This window comes from Podarcis pityusensis, assembly GCF_964106645.2.
Source record: "Podarcis pityusensis genome assembly, chromosome: 10".
Classification (NCBI taxonomy): Eukaryota; Metazoa; Chordata; class Lepidosauria; order Squamata; family Lacertidae; genus Podarcis; species Podarcis pityusensis.
The window spans coordinates 70535763-70548602 of NC_138035.1; the positions used below are offsets into that span (position 1 = coordinate 70535763).

Here is a 12840-nt window from a genome sequence, read left to right on the forward strand (position 1 = left end):
GTTTTGAGGTAGAATAAGCTCTCTTTGGGGGAAGAGATGAAAATGTAGTTCAAAAGGGTCTGAGACTTAAGTCCTTTTTCTGAAGATACACAACCATACTTAGAGGTGAGTAGAAGAAAGTCATTCCACCATAACAAAGTTTTGGTAGAGAGTGGACTAGATTTGTTTCTGTGTGTCAAATCACTGGTGTGGCCTACAGAAACTGGAATGGACTCAGCAAGCATTCTATCTATTTCCCCCCAAAGTGCAGGTGCTTCAGCACCAATTTCCCCTTATCCTTATTGGGTCTTAGTCTTTCATCACTCTGCGTGTTTCCTGCAAGTGTAGGCAGTTGTTCTTCCTGCAAAACATTTATGTAGCTGAGTCAGGCTCCCCTGACATATTGGCACCCCAGGGCACTTTCCCAGTTTCCCTCTGTGGTTAGGACAGTCTCATGACTATGTTTCTGAAATAATGATACTGGTAGTGTGCAAGGCAAGAGACAGTGGAGGGAAGGCCAAAAATTGGAATGGGGAACCCCTTCACCCCTGACTCATGTGGCCAGACATACCCTCAACCTGGTCTTCGCCCCAGAGAAGATTGGTAACTGTTGATGTGGTGGGGTCTGGGTTGAATACAGCTACTCCACTCTGGAAGGCAGACCCTCCAAGTGCCCCTATTTTTTAGGGACATCTCTGATTTAGAGAAGTCGCCCCGGTTCTGATTTGATCCTGAAATATCCTGCTTTTCCTTAGGATGTCCCTATTTTCATCAAAGAAATGTTGGAGAGTATGGGAAGGCATGGAGATGGTCTGCCCAGAGGGATTTATGCAATCTGATGGATTCCTGATCAATCGTCCTTGCCACTCACACAGAATTCAGTTGAGAGTCAAATGTGGCCCTCTGGCCACAGATTCCCCACCCAGCTTTAGAATAAAGAAATAATGAACTTCCACAAATTTTACTCTAATAAAATCAATTCTTCTTTTCTTTTTTTACTAATGGGTATCCACGGAGGCTACTCCACAGGTTTTCTAATTCTGTTCATTATGTTCTCTAATTTTTCCACAGAGACAAAATCTAGTACCTATTTGATAGACAACTGCTGCACCCAGCTGGCTTTCTCTCCAGCAGTTGCTTTGATTCCGCATCACATGATCTTCCTCATTACTTCAGATAAAATATTCAGAAACTCCCAGATGCCGAGTCCCACAGTTCACTAAGCTCCTGCCTGAATTTGACAAAAATGTGAGCCTTTCACATCACAAAACAAACGTGAGTTTGTGAATACCGTACATTCCCAATTAGCCAGAAGAAATCATGTACTGGCTCATGGGTCACTGAGTTGTATTTAAAGAGATTAGCATCCTTGGTTTGGGTGCCCTGTCAAGGCAAAGTTCTGCTTTTTTGTTTTACCACAAAGGTTTGTAAGTTTCTTAAGAATTACCGGCCAAAACATCTAAGCAACATTTTAAAAGGCAGTTCTCTCACAGTGTAAGAAGCCAATAGGTGTTCCATTTGGATTTGAAACAGAGCTCTTATACATCACCAAATACCAACATGTAAAGTGTTCAACAAGGGTTGCTAAAGTGTGTGTGTCTGTAAATACTGGTTTAAAAAGGTGTCAGTTGTGTCCCAGTTTACCTGAGGTGCACTGAGAAGGCTAATACTTCAGAACTGCTTTCCACATTATGGAAAGAAGAGTTTCTCTTTGTCCGCGTGCCTCCGAGGTAAATGCTTAAATTCATGAAGGAGAGGTATGTCTGAAAACATGTGGTTTCTGACAACAGCAAGGAGGCAGCTATCATTTTGACTGTTTGCATCAGGTGTTTGATAACAATCTATAGGATCAGGCCTGAGGTGATTTTTAAAACAGGCCTGAAGTGTTTGTAATGGAAAAGAACTGGAAAAAAAGTGTGCTACATTTCTGCTGAGAAAATCCCCTGCCTAAACTGTATTTAGATTTCCACTGTGGGTATAGTTGGGTCCTACTGTATTTCATTGCATTTTTCTGAAAACCTAATAAAAATATATTTTTAAAAATGTTTCATTGAGGTCAGTAAGCTTCTTTGGCTCAGATTTTTATATATTGGCATTGCAGAGTAATATTTTTTGCTGTTAATTATTTTCAGGTTGTAGTAAGTACAACCTCCAGAATAACTCTTATGAAGATGAGGAATAAGCAGAATGCCACTAATGGCTTGAGCTGTTTCTTTCCCCTTGATTTGACCAGGGTTTTGTCTCTCTGTGTGGCAGTTATATGCATTGATATATTTTACTGCAGCTTCCTTATACTCCTGAGATTCACTTGCTAGGGCAAACTAGAAGCAGGGCTCCCTGCCTTCTCTCCTTGATATTTATTCTAGTGCTCAGGTTGATTGAACGACAAGGCAAGATACTTAGCCTGGGCAGGCACTTCATTTATTCTCTCCAGGCCATCAGTTGATACAGGGGCAAAAATGCCAGGAAAAATCTTTCTGCGCTTACATCAACTACACTCAAAGTGATAATGTGTTGTACCTCTACAAATGCCAAATACGTGATATCTAATCAAGGCCAGACTGGCTTATGTATAAGAAAAAGGTGGAATAAACATAAATCTGATAATAAAAATGGATAAAAATTCATTGGGAGGAAATCCTGTTTTCCTGGACGGTCTGTCAAGGACCTCAAAGCAGTTGTGCTAAAGCAGAGAATCTCTCGGAAAGAGCTGGACCATTAAGTGTCAAAAACTTATCCAAACGTGTAAATGAAGGTTGAAACAGAGACCAGAGGCTTTTCTCCTAAAATGACTGAAAGAGCCTTTAAAATCCATCATGATCCAGTAGCATGTCTTAAGGTTCTTCCAGTCAGCATAGGAGAAAAACCCTGGGTCTCAGTTTCAATCCTCATTTACACATTTAGATTACTCCATGTTAAATCTGTGAAATTTTGTATGGGGTATGTCCTATAAAATGCTGCCCTGCTGATGACAGAGTTATCTGTGAAGGGGAAATGGTGGGAATTATTGTGTTTGTTTGCATCTACTGAACATCTACAGGAGTTTAGGAAGCCACCCTGCTTCTATTGACCTTTTATGCTGAAAAAGGTGTAAGTGAAAGAGATGAACTGAGCAGATGAAGCTTTTCCTTGTTCACTACATATGCCCATACAAAAGGGGTTTCAGGCTGTGCTTAAAGATGGCAACCACAGGACTCAGAGAAAATGGAGTGGAATGGTGAGCGTTAAATGCCACATATTGATTTGAATCAAGTACAACATTCTTAATTTGCAGGATTGTAGGAGCCTATCTGGCATGAGGCCGAGATGGCAAAATACAAGGCAACAACCATGGTGGTAAGAAGAAGGAAGTGTGGTCATGGACAGGCTGGAGCTCCAACACTAGATTGGATCATGGTGAGACAGGGCAGGGCAGGTTCAAGGAAAAGGAAAGGTGAGGTGAAGTATGTACAATGCAGTGCAGGTGAGGCAGAGCTGGTGTTACTACTCAGTGCAGCTGGTTGCTCAGACCAAGAGGCTAGGTTAGATGTTTTATTGAGCACGATGCCTCTTCACTAGCCTGATTGGCTGGCCATTAGTCCTTGGCTGGCCACAGAATATAAGGTGCCAAGGACCAGTTGCTGGTTTGAGATCCCTCTCAGATGGGCACAAATTTAGAGTTATTCCAAATAGCCAGTGTCCCCTCCCAGGCACCTCAATATAAGGGCTTAGTAACTACTATGGATGTGGCAAATTTTGTCAATAGAACTTTTCTCTGCATGCCTGCCAATTGACAAAGTCTTGCCAAGCAACTTATTTGGGCACTCGTTCCTAAGTGAAAAATACAAAGAGAAGCCCACACATGCACAATATTGTTCTACCTCTGATCCCTGGAGAACAGAATCATGCAGTTTTATTCTCATGAATAACACAACACTACTTCCTGGCCTTTATATGTCTTGGCATATAAAGAGTAGAAATGCTAAACAAAAGGAATATATATTGGTTTCCCTTTTCATCATAGAAATTAAGAATCCCATTGGCCCCTTGCAACATCAAGCAAAGTGAAAACCAAGTGAATGGGAACCTAGTGTCCATCTCCTGGGCCAAAGAAGAGAAAACAAAATAACCAAGGCTGTGATTTCTTCTTACAATGCATTTTGTGTGTTTAGTGCTGGTGTTCCATTATCTGATGATAAAATCCATAGCTACTGTGCCGGTTAGGATGGCTGCACATGTATATTTCATAATCACAAAACTATCTAATGAGTATTATACAAACTCTCTATACAGTATACTCTGTGCATTACAATCTTTAGTCAATTGTTGTCCCCATAGCAATATATTTATGATCAGACATACAAAGGCATACGGATACATACAAAGAACAAAATGTTGTCTGGTATAAATTCACAAAGCCCACCAACGACCCTTCAGGTTTTTTGGGTTAATTTTCAGTGAAAACCATCTTTTTATTGCACTATGAAGCATGCTACTCCCATTCCACTAGTGAGTAAGGTTCAAAGAGCTTTTGTGAAATATTCCTAGAAGAGATGGAGTAATAAAAATTAAGATTGGCTTGGACACAACGTCAAGAACAGGATCATAAAAGTCTTCTATGTTAAACCTCTCATGCATTTAGAAGGCATGTTTTGGAGCAGGGGTCAGCAAGGTTCATCTTGCATGGGCTGGATCGGCCCCGCAGAGATCCCTCCATGGGCCGGTTCATGTTCGCGTGTGAGTGCCTGTGGTTTTCAGCATCTGCACGTGTGCAGACACGATTTTTGGCACCGCGGAAGTGAGTCGTTGCACTGCGTGGTTTAGCGCAGCGCACGAGTGGGTATCTCAGTTCAGAGGCTGGTCAAACGAGCTCTGTGGACTGCTTCTGGCCCATGGGACTTAGGTTGCTGACCCCTGTTTTGGAGGATAAAGAATAAACAGAATTGAATTAGGGTTCACTTACTTTGTGTCTACTCAAGATTAGGAAAATAATTTGTCAGGGATTCAAAACTATATGTAGTCATTATACTGAACTGTGTGGCCTGAGGTATATTGCCATTTAGTCTTCATACCATCACACCAAATTCCATTGTACATTAATGAACACAGAAATGTGCTCATGTGAAGAATGTGGGGCTCCTGAAGCTTCACAGTGATATACCCCACCATGCAACCTGCCGTAAGTGACAGGCAGTCTGGGGAGGATGTCATCCAGGGGGAGCAATGCCATCCAGACAAGTTGCTTATGTTTAGCATGGAAGGATTAATGTACAAGGAGCCACTGTTTTTATAGAAAGCTGATGTGGGGGGGAAACCTCTGCCCACGAAATGCACTTTTTCTCGCCTATGCCTCCACCCTCAATTCCTCCGCTGTACAAACTGCTTGGGCAGACGATCCATACATCTCCAAAGTGGCAAGGGAGAAATGACAGAGAAGGGAGGCGGCAACCACCTCATTCAGGATAATGTAGAAACAAAGCGAATGATAATAATAGCAAAAAATGAAACTACCTGGCATATTCTATAACTTAGGAATGTTTGGTCCCTAAATCCATGTTTTGAATGAAATCATTTGGCTTTCATTGTTTTCCACTCAGTTTATTATTTATCAAGAAAGCAAATTAAAAAACAAAAATCTCTACTGTTTATTTCAAGCTTATCTTATTTTCTCATTTATCTTGTGAATATACTATTCTCCCCGCCCCCAGCACAAACTTAGGTTAAAATAGCTTAAGAGGATGAGCACCCCTTAAAGGAAGAACTTTCTGGTGGTAAGAGCTGTTCAACAGTGGAATGGACTCCTTGATTGGAGATTTTTAAGCAGAGGCTGAATGGCCAACTGCCATAGACGATCTAGTGGAGCTATCTGCATTGCAGGGGGGTGGAATAGATGACCCTTGGGGTCCCGTTATCCCTAAGCATTAGCCATTCTCTCTGAGGCTACTGGGACACCTAGAGGACACCAGTTTGGAGAAGGGCAAAAAAGGTACAGAAAAGGAATGTTAGGGTCCAGTGTGGAGCATGGTTTCTCCATAAATCTGCTCCACCATCTTTCCACATTTATTTGTGAATCTCTTAAAATCTGCACAAAAGTACAGATCTAAATAAGTATGATTGAATTTTCTCTCAAAATATGCATTTTAAAATGTATTTTGCTACATTCTTGAGGTGAAAATGATGTAGGAATATGCAGGAACTGCAAATGCCTGTGGATAGCTAAGTACCAATTTTCACAGATTTCAGGTCTCGGTCGCACAGGCCATCACTTTAAGAAGGACCTTGTTGGACCAGATATATGTTGGAACTGGCTGAAATTGGGGTGGGTTTCCCCCAAATATTCTTAGAGTGGAAGTGAAATTCTCCAACAGTTTCACTCCGAAAACTCTCTTCTGTTAAATTTTGTTTTGTTGGATGAAACTGTAGAAGGATGAAGAGAAGAAGACTGGAAGGACTAAAGACCAACCCCATTTGCTCCCTTCAACCATTTTAGAATAATAACATTAAACAATGCTAAAACCAGATGCACTCAAAATTCAGAAAAGGTGAAACTGGGGTGGCCATTTCACCAAATATTCTCCAGGAAATGGCTGAACAGTTCTGAAGCTCCAAAAACATTTCTCTCAAAAATCTATCAGAAAATTGCTTTCTGGGGGGAAAATGGGCCCAAGTTTACTTTTTGTATCACCTTATTAGCAACGAGACTGGTGGTTATGGCAACACTCTCCAGAGCACCAGATGTTCCTTAGACTGGAGCATCTCATTGAATTTAAGAAGCATATATTAGCTGCTGTTTAAGGAGCACAGAAATTTGAGGGAATTCCAAAGAGAAACCCGAAAAAGAAAAAGAAAAAGCAGGTTTGGAACACACAACTTATGATGAAAAGCTGCAAGAGCTCACTTTATTTAAATCAGGATGGAGTTACATTATTTTGTTTTAGTTTTTTTAAAAAAAATGATAAAAATTAACATTTTCTACAGTATAGTTCACAACATCAATGTTAATCTGCCACCTCATGATGACTTTCTTCACATAAAATTACAGTGAAAATTCACCTTCAGAGAACATAAATGCTTGGGTGAGTGATGTGCTGCTTCAAATATCTAACAGGTTGTCATAAAGAAGACACAAAGCAAGTGTTAATTACAGCTCTCGAAGGCAGGATAAGAAACAACAGATACAAATGGAAGTCGAAAAGATAAGTTCTCCGGGGAAATCTGGATATGTTCTTCTCCTTAGTATTTAAACAGAAAATGGATTAGTACCTCTGGGGAATTTTCCCAGCCTGGGGGTTTTCAGGTTCTGACTGATTCTATAATTCTAAGGTTGCAGCCATCTACTTTAAAGAAAGGACTGCTTCACACAAAATTCCTGTTCCTGGTACCCTAAATATAATTATAGATGGTAGCTTAAAAAAAAAATCTATCTCAGCAGCTATTTTTAGCACTTAAAATGGCTTGACCAACCTAATTTGCATGCACATTGCTTGTACTGGAAAACCTGGAAAAATGGGTCGCTTATGAAAATAAACAGATCTGTATTATTTACTTGGTAACAGTCGTTAGTCCTGACAAATACACTAATCACCATGGTTTTACTAACACAGTCATGTAGAGGACAATAGTCAAATAATTGTTCACTGTTGTACACGATTCCAAGGGGCTAAAAATATCCTTCTATCCGAAGAAACAACCGATCTGACATCCCTCCCCTCCTCTCATTCCTGTCCCTCTCCCTCCCGCTAAGTAAACGTTGGTTTATTTAAACTGCCCACTACTTAACTGGCACAGAACTGCCCCTTTGCAAAGCAAATCACATCATAATATGCATACACCATCTCTGTCACAATAGCTTTCGGCACTGTGTGTTTTACACATTTAAAAGCTTGGGATCTAAGCACACTCTGCAGATCCAGATAAGAAAAAAGGCAGCCCAAGAGTCAAATATGTTACAAATTACACCCCCCCTTACACACACACTTGTTATTATCGATATCAACTTCAGAACAGATATTACATAGAAGAGAAGCAGAAATACATGGTACCTTAAGAACTGAGGAACACACACAACTACAGCAGTAATTAAATGCCTTTCCCCCCTCATTCCTTAAATACTTTCTACAATCTACAGTACAAGCAAATAAAAGTCATTTCTCTCTCTTTCTTTTAGCAGCAACAATGAAAACTTAATAGCCTACCATTTTCTTTGCACTCTTCGGGAGGTTTAGCCTTTTTCGCAAGTCGTGGATCCAGCCATGATGTTGTCTTTGTGTTATGGCTGAAAAGAAACGAGATCACCCTGATCAGACACATGCTGAACGGAACCAAGTTTATTCCTTCCGATACAGTGGGGGAGGGGGGAGATTGGTGCAAAATTGCAATCAATATACTTGATTTGCTTACTGGTGTAAGTAGACTTGAAGGAGGTGTAAGAGAAATTGTGGAAGGCAACCTCTGAATTTGGCAGCCTAAACTCCCTGTCCTCAAAGCAGCTATTTTTATTAAAATCAACCAGAATGTTGCCAAGTTAGCCTAATTGAAAATGCAGAACTCATCTAGGGCAAAAGGAATGTGCAGGATTCTCCAGCTGAAAGGGGGTGCAACCAAGAGTCTTCTATTCCTATTTGCTGGAGTTTTGAGTTTAAAATTTATTTTAGACCTCAAGGATTCGTAAATATAGGACGATTATTTCTCAGCAGCCATACTTTCAGAATAAGATGCAAACTGAAGTGTGCCTTAGTGTAGTCTCCATTTTCTAACAGGATGATTAATGACGCTTTGATGAACCAACTGTTATCTATTCCATATCTAATTCCGCTCCCATGATAAAAGTACATTTTGCAGAACTGGAAGTAATAATGTGGCTCATTCTACAAAGCCCAGCATAGCCTTTTAAAAAGAAAGAATTTGACTAAGCTGGTAAAATACTGTTTACAAAGAGAACAATTTCCCAAATGAATGGATATTTAGAATAGCTAAGGAGCTACATAACAAGATTTTTGAAAAATGCTTATCCTTTTTTTTACAGCCAAGTGAATTTGTAGTGTGATAGCAATATAAGGACCGTAAACCAGAAAGGAGAAATTAATATTAGTTCCATATTTTAAAAGAATTTAAATTCTTCTTATAAATACTCTCATCTCATTACTCCTCCTCTTTCTTGCACACTGTCAGTCCTTTGTAATGCATGTTTTATTTATTAAACACATCCTGGGAGGCTGTTCACTTTGTACTGTTTAGTTTACATATTGCTGAATTATTAAGGTTTTTATTTATGTAGCATTCGCTGACTAATTTAGAAATGCATGTAAGCCCTTTGTTATAAAGGGTAGTGCTGATGGGGAAAAGATATCAATGCCCTGTAAAAATCCAGATGCATTGCTCCTATTGATTTATACTCACGACTCGACTGGTGGGACAGTCTGGATGCAAATGGTGGTGCCCTGAGTTTTAAGTCTGTCTGCTTTACTCTGAGATAAGTAGTTAATTCTGCAATGTATATGCTGCTTAATACCGTAACATTTAAGCAATGTACAGTAAGGTTCCTATATAGTTCAAATTAAACCTGGAATTATAAAACTTACTTAAAATGCCTGATGAACTTAAAAAAGGTTGTCACCAGGCCTCGAAGAGACCGTGGAGAGGCAACAAGATGGTCCATCGCAGCTGCCACTCAGAACAAGAGCCGGCTCATCCTCCTCCCAAGCTTGGTGACGATGTCACTGGCGTGTGAAATAGGGACATTCTGGGATCAAATGAGAAGCTGGGGTGGCTTTTGTAATTGTGGGGCTGTCCCTGGAAAATAGGGACACTTGGAGGGTATGTATTTTATTAATTTATTGAATTTATATACCGGCCTATACCTGGAGGTTGTACCTATAAAAAACCCCACAGTGCTGTGTGATTTTCTCTTCTGCCCACTCCCCTTGGCTGAAGAAAGCAAGCCATTCACTCTGCAAAGTGAAGAGTATGAGTATTTATAACCCTGGAGCCTCCACTCCTCTGAACTCATAGTACCCACTTGCATTCAACTTCCCAGACTGTGCTTTTAAAGCTTAACCTTCACCAACCCAAAACTTCAATTACAGCGAACTTTTGAAATAAGAAAACCAAGAATTATTTTCTAAACGTCACCTTCTGCTCACCCACTCATTCAAGGCATTTGTGCCACTCATGCACTCATTCAAGGCGATCCATTCAAGGCATTCATTGAAGGCAAATTATCACTGGCAGAGAGGATGGAGTGGAAGGATACAAGAAGAGTACCCAGAAAGAGATGATTATTTCAGTGCCATTAACTTTTTATTTCCTAGCTGGCTACTGTTCGGTCAGCCAAGAATCCAGCTGACCTCATCACTGGGGGGGGGGGGGGGAAGCATCCAGTGAAACCCAACTCTTTATAATCTCCTATAGCTTGTGTACTAAATTCACTAATTAGTTTGGAAGGAATCTCTCTACAGCTGGAATAGGGAACCTATGGGCCACAGCCAAAGCTCATCCAGCATGATTCATGTGGGGCCCCTCTTATGAGGGGACCCTTCCAATTCAGATTGATTATATACCAGCATCCAATAACATACTTTCTGATCAGAGATGAAACATTATTATGATAGGAGGAAACTGAATTACATTTGAAGTATATGAATTCAGAACGCATAAATTAATAAATTAACACCTTTTTCAAAGAAAATTCACATCTTAAACTAAAAACTATCATAAATGATGCATTTAACAAAACGATTGCATATAATTTAATATTTTGAATCCATGGGGACTCAAAAACTGCACACCCTGCGAACCTCTATGGCCATACACCAGCACATTTGCACGGCCACAATGCAAGGATTTCTGACTGTGGCTTCCCAGCCAATTGTGAGCCATGCCTCAGCTGCTTTAGGGTAGAGGTGGTTTGCCCAGATCAGAGGGAGAGAAAGCTGAAAGGGCCACATGGATCTGCCACCACATACAATGAAAGTGTGGTTCTTTTTTTTTTTTTTTTTTTAAGAGGGGATGGCAGAAGGATGGAGGGAAGAGTGAGAGACATGGTGTGGCAGGAAGAGAGAAAAGCCAGCAGTCAGCACTGGTTCACCTATTATTGGCTCTAAAGGACTGTGGGTCAACAAAGGTTGTTCTCCCTCATAGAGAGCACGTGTTGCGGTGGGGTCTGCCCGGCCACCCCCGTTGCCAGGCAGGGTTAGAAAGATGGCCTGTGGCAACGATTGGATGCTTGGGTTGCTGGGGTAATTTTTATGTTGCCAATTTGGTGGGAGGGATCAAACGTTTTATATTCTGTGCACGCAGCTTGGAGCTTTCTCTTTTGCTGCGTGCACCGGATCACCCGCCCTAACTTCACTTTTTTTTGTGTTGACCTTGCTATGCCTGTCATGGGGTCATCTGCCGTTGGGGCAGGGGCCTGGAAGGAATTTTGCCCATCTGGCTGAATGGCTGGGCTATTTGGTTTTTGCCTACTGCATAGCAAATCATCACAACTTGTAAGGTTTGCGGTTAGGCATTGGTTATCAAATTGGTTGGTGGAGGGGTAAGGGTTGGGGACAGATAGTCTTAACTAATGCCTAAGCAACCACTCACATTTATGTATTTGAATAAAGTTGTGGCCAAAATTATGCCAAAAACCTTAAACAAAAATTATGTGTGAGATGTGAGTTATTTGGGGGGTGGCTTGGGGACCTCAACATGCAACCCTTTATAGAATGCAGTTCCTTCCTTACGTCCTTTCTTTAATATACAACGTGCATCTGCAAACCTTGCTAGACAGATTTTCCAAAAAGCAATGAAAACTCACTCTCCCAGAGCAGCTGCTTAGTAGCAAGATGGCATAATTTGCTTTCCAACTAATTATTGCTGTATATGTGGAAAGGCTGATGACAGAACCAGGAAGGTATAAATGTGCCAGAGTCTGTTTGCAGAGAGGCTCACAGACCAAACCATTGCAAGTAGAGGACTACCCCATGAAAAGAAAAGGGGTGCAAGGCCTGGAAGGAAGAACAGAAGCTTCACAGAGAATTATGCCATGCCAAAGGTTAGTTGGGTGAGCAATCTGCCTCCTGGTCAAATAAGGAGAGTACAAAAAAGAGTAGGAGGGGCCACAGAGGAGTTTGCACCCCACTAGTAATGGAAAGTATTATCTCTGAAGTCCCTGCTTGGGCTGTAAATAGATACACTTTAATAAAGCAGCATTTCCCAGCCCCATTGTTTGGGTTGGAGGGACTGAATTAATAAAACAAGTTTATGGCAGGGACTTGATGTATGTTTTGGACTGGTTAGATGACCCAGCTTTGATACTCACAACTTTTAAAAATAATGATAGTAGGTGCCTGACCAGGTGGAGCAGGAACAAGTGCTTTCAAGATACAGAAAACCAAGCCTCAGACATGCTAGAAGGTCTAAAGCAGAGATGCCAGCAAACATGACCAGTGCTCAGGGATGGTGGGAGTTGAACAACATCTGGCACGGGGGGACAGGACAGGACAGGCTCATCATCCCTTGTTTGAAGTGTTAGAATTTTCCTGCTGAATACAAACCCCAATCCAGCTTCCTAATTGTGAGGAGACTACATATGAAACCAACCATCTCATGTTAGGTTCTCAATATTCTGTAGGACGCTTACAACCAGGAAGTCAGGGAGTTTCTTAACACAATCTGCCTGATATACCTCAGCTCAGAGCCTTCCTTGCCTGCTCACCATGATACTACCGAACCGTCTTCTAGTCAGAAATAAATACCTTCTAGCCATAGCTTTTTGAACACATAGGGAGCCACTGAGGCTGATAAGATGCTGCCAAGTGTCACAACAAGAAATCGTCTGAAGTCCTGAGGGACAGTGATTCTTGACCAACAGGGTGAGTTGTCACTGTGATACAGCTA

The 12840-nt window shown here is 41.1% G+C and overlaps 1 protein-coding gene across 18 annotated transcripts in view; it reads right to left on the bottom strand.

The window, feature by feature from the left end:
- MAGI2 (membrane associated guanylate kinase, WW and PDZ domain containing 2) overlaps positions 1-12840 on the bottom strand; it is a 601975-nt gene that overhangs the window by 202800 nt on the left and 386335 nt on the right. For all 18 annotated transcript variants that reach the window (XM_081023429.1, XM_081023428.1, XM_081023436.1 and 15 more), the window contains one exon: positions 8154-8233. In XM_081023429.1, coding sequence (XP_080879555.1) covers positions 8154-8233 — 80 coding nt within the window. The remainder of the gene's footprint in view (positions 1-8153; positions 8234-12840) is intronic.